This window comes from Coregonus clupeaformis, unplaced genomic scaffold (genome assembly GCF_020615455.1).
Source record: "Coregonus clupeaformis isolate EN_2021a unplaced genomic scaffold, ASM2061545v1 scaf2127, whole genome shotgun sequence".
In the NCBI taxonomy this organism is placed as follows: domain Eukaryota; kingdom Metazoa; phylum Chordata; class Actinopteri; order Salmoniformes; family Salmonidae; genus Coregonus; species Coregonus clupeaformis.
In genome coordinates, this window is record NW_025535581.1 from 45,502 (window position 1) to 58,895 (window position 13,394).

General features: G+C 43.6%; 1 protein-coding gene across 1 annotated transcript in view; it reads left to right on the top strand.

Annotated features, from left to right (window-relative positions):
• Positions 1-423: 423 nt before the first annotated feature.
• LOC123488283 (exocyst complex component 6B-like) overlaps positions 424-13,394 on the top strand; it is a gene marked incomplete at its 3' end in the record, with an annotated part of 38,936 nt that continues 25,965 nt past the window's right edge. Inside the window, exon 1 of the mRNA XM_045219180.1 lies at positions 424-545. Coding sequence (XP_045075115.1) covers positions 457-545 — 89 coding nt within the window. The remainder of the gene's footprint in view (positions 546-13,394) is intronic.

The window sequence follows — 13,394 nt, forward strand, 5'->3', positions numbered from 1 at the left end:
TTGTAAAACATGGATAAAAAAATAATAATTATTAGACAGTTCAAATGTGCTCTTTAACTGGTTAAAGTATGCAAATTGCTTGTCTATGTATGAGTCTTCAATTGTGTCCAGCCCTTTCTCCCTCAATTTAACAAACACCTTATCAGACCAAGGTGGAACAAAATAATGATTAAAACATATTGGGGTGTATACAGAGATATATCAAAGGAGTATCTATCTGTGTTTATTTTATTTTTTTAGGTGACACAAGGAACGGCGTTTCTTCTCTGTCCTGGGGTGCGTATATTCATTCCGCCGCAAAACGTTTCTTAAACAGAAGAAAACGGAACGAAACGGGGAGGGGACCTACCTGAATTTGTCCAATAGAAAATCTCGTTTTGCTGTTGGCTTCGGTGAACGGTTTCCGTAATGAATACGCCCCTGTAGTGTGTGTGTTCTACGGTGGGATATGGAAACATGGCGAGCGTTGAAATAGCAGCGGAACACGAACGCATCCTACGGGAGATAGAGAGCACAGACACGAACTGTATCGGGCCGACACTCCGGTAAGAAAGAGTCCGGTAATCGGGACGTATTATTACATTTCCGCCGCTTTGTGTAAAGGTATTTTCCCGTTACTGGGGAACAGTTGACAGCGACTAGAGTCGATCTCTCCCTCTCTTCGGCTAGCTAACGTGAAGTTAGCATTGCAGTTGGTGAAGTTAGCTAGCAACTCCTTCGGGACCAGTGTTGCTAGCCGGTTCAAACTTGTTGAAGAAGCTAGCACTGTAGCTAGCTAACGTTAGCTAGTTGTGTTGACTAGCTTAATCACAAACACAATTGTTATTCTGGCCAAAGCCTAAATTACAGGGATAATGAACATATGTTTTCAGTTAATATTTTCAAAATAGGGAGTAACATTGACATCCGATTAGCTGTGTTAACTAGTTAGCAGCTAGCTAACGTTAGTTAGCCAAAGTGACGACAAAACTGACGAACTGCCAAAACAACTTCTAACACGTCACAATTTATTATTAGGGTGTTTGGGGTCAAAATGAAAATGTGGTTCTGGTGTTATATTTTGTATTCATGTTATGGAAAAGCTTCTGAGGAACACAGAACACTTTATTTCACGAGGATAGGAGGATTTACCATTGCTGAGATACAGTATTTTATTTTCAAGTGATCAAAAAAGGTCGCGGACAGGTCAACCTTAATCCCTAGTCAATAATGACACCAAATCACCTGTCTGGATTCTTCAATTCAGCACGTTTTGTCCAATATCTGAAGGTAGGGTGGCCATATTATTAACACATATTTATGGTTTATGCAATACTGAGCGTTTGAAACCATTTATTAAATTAGAATGAAACTACTTTACGCAAATTAGTTAGTGAATTGCAACGTTCCAATCACTTCGGGAAACTGTTCAGTGTGAAAAACCCAGCAGCGTTGCAGTTCTTGACACAAACAGGTGCGCCTGTCACCTACTACCATACCCTGTTCAAAGGCACTTAAATCTTCTGTCTTGCCCATTCACCCTCTGAATGGCACACATACACACTATATGTCTAAAAAATAGAGCCCCTTCCCCATACACACAGCAACATGTCTCTCTCTCTCTCTCTCTCTCTCTCTCTCATATGTAGGTGCATTAATATTGTACTCAGTGCAGCAAGAGCGACATATATGGTCATAAGTGTACATTAAACATGAGGAGCAGTAGCAGAATTGGTAACATGTTATATACATAAGTAAATAAGAAAATAGAATAGATAAAGTGTAAAGTGCTGTATGCTTTAACAATGAAGAATGTTTACACTACGGAGTAAGGTGCCATCCATGCACACACACCAGGGGTTATAACAGCGTGTGTATATATATATATATATATATATATATATATATAATTGGGATTACGTAACATAAAGCAGGTTAACTATTTACATGTTAGTAACAGTTAGGCTATATATCACAGTTATGTTGTATTCAGTAGCCTAACTGATTAGGCCTAGAGTGCCAAATAACCTGCCCAAACCTGTGCCCGTGCCACCTGCATACACACATCACACAGCATACACCCACATCACATAGCCTAACACAGACACACACACACACACTTCTCACTAAATCTAAACTGTAACACAGAAGGCTACACTACTAGTCTAATAACATAGCTTACTTCTAAGGTAGTGGTAAGCTGCCAGCTGCACAGCAAGATGGATGGGACACATTTTCAATTCACTGCTATTTAGCTCTATTTTTATAGGACTGTAGCCGCTGAATTCTGGTAGTTTTACACTTCAAATAATAAAAACGATCGTTCACGAAATTCGCTGCAGCACCATTACAGCCACTTCAGAGCGGCGCTGCCTCTCTCCCGGAGCGCTGCCTCTCTCCCGGAGCGCTGCCTCTCTCCCGGAGCGCTGCCTCTCTCCCGGAGCGCTGCCTCTCTCCCGGAGCGCTGCCAACAAACACTCCCTCACACAGCTAGCTAGCATCTCGTCGTGAAAAATGGGTGGCGACACGTGAATTTAGACCAGTCCCTGACAACCCATACACCAAAATGTAGCTACGAAGCTCTACTTTGTAACCTGCTATGTATGAACAAACCGAATTTGCGGGTTTCATAAAAAAGGATGTCCCACAGAATTGAACTTTCTAAGCTAGGTAGTTATCTAGCTGTGGCCATCTGGCTAGTATCAACAAGGCCTTTCTAGAAAATGGCAACATTAACGCAGATAGCTTGGAATCTAGATCATAAGCAATACGCACAACCATGCATTGCCAAACAACGCTACTGCCACCTTCTGGTTCGGAGTATTTTTAACAAGGATGAGTGGCTGACGACTTTCAAGGTCTTTGCTGTGTGAACACAAAGGAGATTGACTGTCGACCCTGTTCAGAGGTGCTGAGTATTGTCTGCAGGCAAACGTTTGACAATCCTACCGGTGTGTCTGAGCTTTTGAACATTTGAATTGGGGAGCGATGTGAATCGTTACATCCCTACTAGTCAACTTGTGTGTCATTGTATTGTAATTGCTGGCTCATCATAGCTATGATGTCGAGAGAATCTTGAGCTCTGTAAAGGGCTGTATGTGCACACTTTGCTTTCCAATCCATTTCCCCAGGTCTTGGTATGAATCCCAGTTGATCCACGGACCAAGCTCCCTAGCTAGCTACACTCAAAACACAACAGCAACAACAACAGAACACAACTATCCAAAAACACAGCTTTCAGGCAGTGTCATGTACCACTGAACTACAATCCAGTGTTTACTAACTCTACTCAAAGCTATAATTCCTTTACATATAATAAACTAGGAGTGCCACTCCCTGTGTGAGTCACCTGGCTACATAGCTACAGTTGCACAATGCTGTATTGACTATGTGCTTGCTCTGGGGAAACTGTGAGGTCATTTTGGATCCTCGATCCAACAGGGAGTGGTGGGAATGGATCTGTAATGCCAGTTTCACATCCCCATGTTTTGTGAATGAGGTTACATAGGGCCTGGGCTGAGGCCATTTTAGATGCAGCCTAAGGTTGTTGTTACATATGATCCTCAGTCATTGCACTTCCTTGTTTTTTCTCCAGGGGAAGTATAGTCGTCTTGGCAATTGGTCGTTTCCTGAAGGCTTTGGTCGTCGTACATTCCTTTATCAGGATCATATCATGTCATTTTGAAGGAGGTGTGTGTGTGTGTCCATAGCTGAGCTAATGCTCATACACTACATTACCAAAAGTATGTGGACACCTGCTCGTCGAACACCTCATTCAGAAAATCATGGGCATTCATATGGAGTTGGTCCCCCCCCCTTCTTTGCTGCTATAACAGCCTCCACTCTTCTGGGAATGCTTTCTATTAGATGTTGGAACATTGCTGCGGGGACTTGCTTCCATTCAGCCACAAAAGCATTAGTGAGGTTGAGTACTGATGTTGGGCGATTTGGCCTGGCTCCCAGTCGGCGTTCCAATTCATCCCAAAGGTGTTCGATGGAGTTGAAGTCAGGGCTCTGTGCAGGCCAGTCAAGTTCTTCCACACCGATCTCGACAAACCATTTCTGTATGGATCTCGCTTTGTGCGTGGGGGCATTGTCATGCTGAAACAGGAAAGGGCCTTCCCCAAAATGTTGGTACGAAGTTGGAAGCCCAGAATCGTATAGAATGTCATTGTATGCTGTAGCGTTAAGATTTCCCTTCACTGGAACTAAGGGGCCTAGCCAGAACCATGAAAAACAGCCCCAGACCATTTTTCCTCCTCCACCAAACTTTACAGTTGGCACTATGCATTGGGGCAGGTAGCGTTCTCTTGGCATCCGCCAAACCCAGATTTGTCTGTCAGACTGCCAAATGGTGAAGCTTGATTCATCACTCCAGAGAACGCGTTTCCACTGCTCCAGAGTCCAATATGCCGCAAGCTTTACACCACTACAGCCGACGCTTGGCATTGCTCATGGTGATCTTGGTGTGTGTGTGTGTCTGGTCTGTGTGTGTGTGTGTCTGGTCTAGGGCTGACCCCAATTAGTAGACTGGTCGATTGTATGGTCGTTAGGCTGTTGGTCGAGATTGTTTTAGTCGAGCATTTATATATATATACAGTATCTCACAAAAGTGAGTACACCCCTCACATTTTTGTAAATATTTGAGTATATCTTTTCATGTGACAACACTGAAGAAATGACACTTTGCTACAATGTAAAGTAGTGAGTGTACAGCTTGTATAACAGTGTACATTTGCTGTCCCCTCAAAATAACACAACACACAGCCATTCATGTCTAAACCGCTGGCAACCGCTGTCCAAATTGGGCCCAAATAGACTATTTTGTGTGGCCACCATCATTTCCCAGCACTGCCTTAACCCTCTTGGGCATGGAGTTCACCAGAGCTTCACAGGTTGCCACTGGAGTCCTCTTCCACTCGCCATGACGACATCACGGAGCTGGTGGATGTTAGAAACCTTGCACTCCTCCACCTTCCGTTTGAGGATGCCCCACAGATACTCAATAGGGTTTAGGTCTGGAGACATGCTTGGCCAGTCCATCACCTTTACCCTCAGCTTCTTTAGCAAGGCAGTGGTCGTCTTGGAGGTGTGTTTGGGGTCGTTATCATGTTGGAATACTGCCCTGCGGCCCAGTCTCCGAAGGGAGGGGATCATGCTGTGCTTCAGTATGTCACCGTACATGTTGGCGTTCATGGTTCTTGGCAATCTTCTTTTAGCCCAGGCCATCTTTATGTAGAGCAACAATTTTTTTTCAGATCCTCAGAGTTCTTTGCCATGAGGTGCCATGTTGAACTTCCAGTGACCAGTATGAGGGAGTGTGAGAGCGATGACACCAAATTGAACACACCTGCTCCCCATTCACACCTGAGACCTTGTAACACTAATGAGTCACATGACACCGGGGAGGGAAAATGGCTAATTGGGCCCAATTTGGACAGCGGTTGCCAGCGGTTTAGACATGAATGGCTGTGTGTTGAGTTATTTTGAGGGGACAGCAAATGTACACTGTTATACAAGCTGTACACTCACTACATTACATTGTAGCAAAGTGTCATTTCTTCAGTGTTGTCACATGAAAAGATATACTCAAATATTTACAAAAATGTGAGGGGTGTACTCACTTTTGTGAGATACTGTGTGGGTGTGTGTGTGTATATATATATATATATATATATATATATATATATACATACACTACCAGTCAAAAGTTTATTTTTACAATTTTTTACATTGTGGAATAATAGTGAAGACATCAAAACTATGAAATAACACATATGGAATCATGTAGTAACCAAAGAAAGTGTTAAACAAATCAAAATATATTTGAGATTCTTCAAATAGCCACCCTTGGCCTTGATGACCGCTTTCCACACTCTCAACCAGTGTTATAATGATGTGCAAGTAGTTACAAAAAGGAAAATAAATAAACATAAATATGGGTTGTATTTACAATGGTGTTTGTTCTTCACTGGTTGTCCTTTTCTTGTGGCAACAGGTCACAAATCTTGCTGCTGTGATGGCACACTGTGGTATTTCACCCAATAGAAAAGGGAGTTGTTTTCAAATTCTTTGTGGGTATGTGTAATCTGAGGGAAGTTAATGTCTCATACATTTGGTCATAGATTTGGCAGGAGGTTAGGAAGTGCAGCTCAGTTTCCACCTCATTTTGTGGGCAGTGTGCACATAGCCTGTCTTCTCTTGAGAGCCAGGTCTGCCTACGGCGGCCTTTCTCAATAGCAAGGCTATGATCACTGAGTCTGTACATAGTCAAATATGTCCTTAATTTTGGGTCAGTCACAGCGGTCAGGTATTCTGCCACTGTGTACGGTCTGTTGAGGGCCAAATAGCATTCTAGTTTGCTCTGTTTTTTTGTTGTTGATTCTTTCCAATGTGTCAAGTAATTATCGTTTTGTTTTCTCATGATTTGGTTGGGTCTAATTGTGTTGCTTTCCGGGGGCCCCTGGGTCTCTCTCTCTCTCGACCCCCTCTCTCTCTCGCTCTCTCTCTCGACCCTCTCTCTCTCATGGTCGTAGAGGAAATTCTTAGCTCTTCACAGTCAACAGCAATTAACCTGCATACAATACTGTTGAGGAAATACTTGTTTCCCACTACGTCCCCAACCATTTGTTTTCCCCACCCAACACGCGTGCATCAGTATGGGTGTATTGGCCTGTATGTGGTTGAACGGTAGTCTGTAATATGCATAGTGATTACAGAGCAGTGAGGATACATTATCATTATGTTGTCTAGCTACGCTAGTGTCTCCCTCCGAGCCGCCTAACCACTGCCTCCCATACACACACGTGCGGACTGCTCTAACACTGTTAAAGCCCTCAGCACTTTTTTTTTATAGCGCTGAGCTTCCAAGTTGTGAGCGTGAATAAAGGCTATAAATGGTGTTTGTCTAAGTACAGAGGGATGACTCAGGAGAGTGTAGCACCGCTGTGATGATCCGCTCCCACTAGCACAACCCTGTTGAGAGACACACATACACACACACACACAGCTGTTGAGAGGTGCGTAGTGGGGGTAAAGCCTTATAGACCCCAGTTAGATAGCTGTCCTGATGTCCAAATCCCACCGTTAAACCTTTTTCTAATGAAGTCACACTGACACACTCAACCCTGCTGTTGTTAGTGATGTCACAATCATCACTCAGCAGTTTGTGATGATGTCATAATGATAGCTCGGCAGTTTGATGATCACAAAGATGGCTCTTCAGTTTGTGATGTCACAAAGATGGCTCTGCAGTTTGCCTTGGCAGTTTGATGTCAGAAAGATGGCTCTGCAGTTTCTGATGTCACGAAGATGGCTCTGCAGTTTGGCTTGGCAGTTTGTCACAAAGATGGCTCGGCAGTTCGTGATGTCACCATGATAGATGTTAATGATGTCACAATTACAGGTCACCTGTTTTGGACATCATTGGGTTGTAGACTAGTGTTTAGAAGTTTGTGACGTTCTTCTTGACAGGGGCCTATCAATCCCCGTTCAGACCAGGAACCCAGGTTGTCTCCGTTGGCCAGAAGAAGTCCCCTTTTGAAGACCAGCAGGGCCAGGATATAGCACCAATCAGCCTGCTATCCTAATCCAGGGCTATATCACGTATTCTATACAGACCGGAAGAGCCCAAGCTGGAATGCTTTTTGCCCCAGTATATGACAGGACCATAAAAGTCCAGATCCACATACCACCTCTTGACCACAGATGGTGGCAAGCCTTTTTCTAAGAAAATAGGCCTACTCATTCAACAATGGACCAATATGTCGTCTAAAACACAGCATATCAAACCTGAAGGACTCATCAAATGTGTAAAGTATGCTGTGTGATATTGAGTTTTTCCTATGTTATTACAAGGTAAAATATACTTATTACAAGTAACCATGCAATGTGTAACCTAACCAAGGCCTACAATCACTATTGGACTGTTTCTGTGAGTGTATTTACATTTAATATGTGTATGGTACATGAAGAACATGCTATGGACACTTATTGACAAATCCCTAATTTCTCCAATTGGCACAAACATGCCAGTGCTAGAAGAGGTCAGAGGTCAGCTTGGATGACTCTCTTCCCCTTTTGGCGCTTGAACCAATCAGCAGGGTTAGATGGTTTGGCGGGACATTTTGAGCACCTCCCTCAAATGGAATGTTTCGCACCTCAGTTCCAGTGAATGTTCTGTCTGACAGACGTGACTGTCGAAACGACTTCTGGACAAACCACCCAAAGACTTACTCTTGCGAGTTTTTCCATTTGAAGCCGAGCTAAGGAATCCGGATCATCAGCTCGCATCCGACTGATCCCGTCTAGATCGCTATCATTCCTCGCCAAACCGACGTTGGACCCTGTTCCGCCTTGCGCAGCCTTGGACTACCCGGCGTCGGCGCGCCTTTCTGAGTCTCCTTGCGTGAAGCCGACTCACCGTCAGATAGTGCTGTCATCTGACCAGAGACCCCCATTCCATCTATTGACTTCTGTAACTATACAGCTAATTGCCTTTTCTCTCTTGCACTGGCATGATGTGTAATGTTGTCGCTCTTTTAGGTTAAGGAACTGCATAACTTTAACACTGAAGATGCACTATGCAGAAATCGCTCCGCCATTTTGTGGTTGCTAAAAATTCTTAATAGTTCGCCTCATTTCAATTTGTGACAAAACAAGCAAGTGCAGTGTAGAGAATCGTTGTACCATCTAAACCGCTGTGAAATATATTTTCCATGACCAAATAATATTGTGTTTTCAGCTGTTTTTGAAGCTGGTGTACAAAACTGAAAGCAAAAGATGCAAAAAAAAACGAAACTTAAAGTAAAGATTCACCCATTTTGAATGTTTTATATTGTTTTTGTGCATCAAATCTATCGGTTTCCGGGGTCATTACATGTTTTCATGTGTATCTCCTGAGCTATTGCCGTTCAAGTAGGCACTGCGATAACGCTGCTCCCACTACACTGGAAGTTAATAGGAATACGACTTTTAGATCGTGAAAACGTCTATCATACATGTCAGATTTCAATACTGGCCGATTGTCATAACGCAGGTGGTTGTTTTCTCTCGAATGAGCCATTGATCATATTTTTAGCGTTATTCCTACCTTGAGAAATGTGTAATTTTAACAGAGGGTCCAACACATTCCTCCTGTTTGTCTGCCTCTTCAGTCCAGGGTGCGTTGCATGGTGCCGTTGTGAATGTCAGACTCCACTCTGCGAGGCACATGGATCTGCAGGTTGAACATGGTGAGAGTGTAGACTCCTACATTGATAGTGCAGTTTGTTTAGGCGATTTTTACAGCTAACTGCTGTAGCTGCTTCACATGCTGATATTGACTTTGACATTATTGTCAAAGCTACCTACTAGCTAGCTAGCTAGGCAGCAAGCCCATAGAGAGCATTGCATTGTGGGTTTTGTTGTCAACTTGAGCTGCAACAGATTTCCACAACGCTTTTCACATTCACAATGTTTCCTCCATTCTTTCGTGGTGTGCCCCTGTGTGACCTGTTAAGGAATAGTATTGAGTGTGTAAATGTTGCTCCATCCAAATTAAGAATATCGCCCTCTAACAATTTGCTGGTAAACAACCTATTGAAATCATATTTTTCTCCTGTATTGGTCATATGCAATTATCATTCATCCTGCAACCATTGATTCATTTGACTATTTTTAAAAAATTATTCAGCTTTTGTATTTGACCTGTTGTGTTTCTCTGATACAAGACAAGCTCTAGAAAACGCTACCAATTCACAAATCTGATATTAGGCTCATCAGATATATCTTCAGATGAATCAATTATTACTATTTTTGTGTTATTGTTAAGATAACGCATATGTCAGGCCTTCGTACAATACCGTATCATTGTCCAGTAATGGACTGGTGCCCCCGATTTTCTTTATAACAAATATTCATTATCCTTATAGATTAATCTATAGTTAAACGTCGTCCAGGGTAGGGGAAGGAATGGCCGGCAGGGATGTAGCTCAGTTGGTAGAGCATGGCGTTCGCAACGCCAGGATTGTGGGTTCCATTCCCACGGGGGGCCAGTATGAAAATGTTTGCACTCACTAACTGTAAGTCACTCTGGATAAGAGCGTCTGCTAAATGACTAAAATGTACCAAAGACATTGGTTTCCATGGTTTCCAGGTGTTCCATTCCATTCCATTCCATTTGCTCCGTTCCGGTCATTATTATGAGCCGTCCTCCCCCCTCAGCAGCTTCCTGTGGGGTGCCTGAGCGGCAATCAAACCCTCGACCCTTGGCATTGCAAGTGCCTTGCTCTAGGGCCTAAGAAGAGACAGTAGAGGCCCCCTCTGGATAAGAGCGTCTGCTAAAATGACTAAAAATGTAAACTCTTGACCAATATCCCCTACTGTGTCACGATGGTACAGTGACAGTCCCACGATGGATATGATATTGTGTTGTGGCCTCTAGTACTTTTACAAATAGTTGTTCCTAGACAGTGAATCCTCTAGATTCTAGGGCACGGCACCATGGGGTGTCCCAAGATGCTCTCTGATCCGTGTCTCCTGGACTCGGCCTCCTCCGCCGGCTCCTATCACTCCCTCCCTCCCTCTCTGTTTGTCTGTTATCTCTATCTGCAGGAATGTGTTTTGGGTGCATCATTATGTATATAAACAAACACTTAGTCTGCTAGCTATTTTGTTTTAACCCACTCTAAACGCTAAGGCTCAATCCCAATAGCCCCCTTAGGGGGCAGGTCAGCAACCAGACAGACGGTCAGGTCAGCCACAGTCAGAACCGTGCACTAGGCCTATCTATCAGTATAGGCAGGTCAGCCACAGTCAGAACCGTGCACTAGGCCTATCTATCAGTATAGGCAGGTCGGTCACCAGACAGTCAGAACCGTGCACTAGGCCTATCTATCAGTATAGGCAGGTCAGCCACCAGACAGACAGTCAGAACCGTGCACTAGGCCTATCTATCAGTATAGGCAGGTCAGCCACCAGACAGACAGAACCCTGCACTAGGTCTATCTATCAGTATAGGCAGGTCGGTCACCAGACAGTCAGAACCGTGCACTAGGCCTATCTATCAGTATAGGCAGGTCAGCCACCAGACAGTCAGAACCCTGCACTAGGTCTATCTATCAGTATAGGCAGGTCAGCCACCAGACAGACAGAACCCTGCACTAGGTCTATCTATCAGTATAGGCAGGTCAGCCACCAGACAGACAGAACCCTGCACTAGGTCTATCTATCAGTATAGGCAGGTCAGCCACCAGACAGTCAGAACCCTGCACTAGGTCTATCTATCAGTATAGGCAGGTCAGCCACCAGACAGTCAGAACCGTGCACTAGGCCTATCTATCAGTATAGGCAGGTCAGCCACCAGACAGTCAGAACCGTGCACTAGGCCTATCTATCAGTATAGGCAGGTCAGCCACCAGACAGACAGTCAGAACCGTGCACTAGGTCTATCTATCAGTATAGGCAGGTCAGCCACCAGACAGTCAGAACCGTGCACTAGGCCTATCTATCAGTATAGGCAGGTCAGCCACCAGACAGTCAGAACCGTGCACTAGGTCTATCTATCAGTATAGGCAGGTCAGCCACCAGACAGTCAGAACCGTGCACTAGGCCTATCTATCAGTATAGGCAGGTCAGCCACCAGACAGACAGTCAGAACCGTGCACTAGGTCTATCTATCAGTATAGGCAGGTCAGCCACCAGACAGTCAGAACCCTGCACTAGGCCCATCTATCAGTATAGGCAGGTCAGCCACCAGACAGTCAGAACCGTGCACTAGGCCTATCTATCAGTATAGGCAGGTCAGTCACCAGACAGTCAGAACCGTGCACTAGGCCTATCTATCAGTATAGGCAGGTCAGCCACCAGACAGTCAGAACCGTGCACTAGGCCTATCTATCAGTATAGGCAGGTCAGCCACCAGACAGTCAGAACCGTGCACTAGGTCTATCTATCAGTATAGGCAGGTCAGTCACCAGACAGTCAGAACCGTGCACTAGGCCTATCTATCAGTATAGGCAGGTCAGCCACCAGACAGTCAGAACCGTGCACTAGGCCTATCTATCAGTATAGGCAGGTCGATCACCAGACAGTCAGAACCGTGCACTAGGTCTATCGATCAGTATAGGCAGGTCGGTCACCAGACAGTCAAAACCGTGCACTAGGCCTATCTATCAGTATAGGCAGGTCAGCCACCAGACAGACAGTCAGAACCGTGCAATTTCTTGGCTTGGAATGTCTTACAACTTCAGTAAAACAGGGTTATCATCAATGAATAGGCCAGGATATTGAGATGAGCGAGATGCAACACTTCGCTCTCACACAGTAACACACAGTATCTGGTCACGCATCACGCTGTTCACAGCCATGGTAGACGGGGGCAACAAAAAGCAGCAGAGAAGTTGAGCCTCGCTCTTCAAAGCACTTAGCAGCTGCAGAAATAGACAGAAATAGACTCTATGCTGTTTACGTTCTGCGTCTGTTTCATATCGCTGATTGAGGCCTTTTATAGCCTATAGTCTAGTTATAACACCTATAGTCTAGTTATAACACCTATAGTCTAGTTATAACACCTATAGTCTAGTTATAACACCTATAGTCTAGTTATAACACCTATAGTCTAGTTATAGTCTAGTTATAACACCTATAGTCTAGTTATAACACCTATAGTCTAGTTATAGTCTAGTTATAACACCTATAGTCTAGTTATAACACCTATAGTCTAGTTATAACACCTATAGTCTAGTTATAACACCTATAGTCTAGTTATAACGCCTATAGTCTAGTTATAACACCTATAGTCTAGTTATAACGCCTATAGTCTAGTTATAACGCCTATAGTCTAGTTATAACGCCTATAGTCTAGTTATAACGCCTATAGTCTAGTTATAACGCCTATAGTCTAGTTATAACGCCTATAGTCTAGTTATAGTCTAGTTATAACGCCTATAGTCTAGTTATAACACCTATAGTCTAGTTATAACACATAGTCTAGTTATAACGCCTATAGTCTAGTTATAACGCCTATAGTCTAGTTATAGTCTAGTTATAACACCTATAGTCTAGTTTTAACACCTATAGTTTAGTTATAACACATAGTCTAGTTATAACGCCTATAGTCTAGTTATAGTCTAGTTATAACACCTGTAGTCTAGTTATAACACCTATAGTCTAGTTATAACGCCTATAGTCTAGTTATAACGCCTATAGTCTAGTTATAACACCTATAGTCTAGTTATAACGCCTATAGTCTAGTTATAATGCCTATAGTCTAGTTATAACGCCTATAGTCTAGTTATAACACCTATAGTCTAGTTATAACACCTATAGTCTAGTTATAGTCTAGTTATAACACCTATAGTCTAGTTATAACACCTATAGTCTAGTTATAACACCTATATTCTAGTTATAGTCTAGTTATAACACCTATAGTCTAG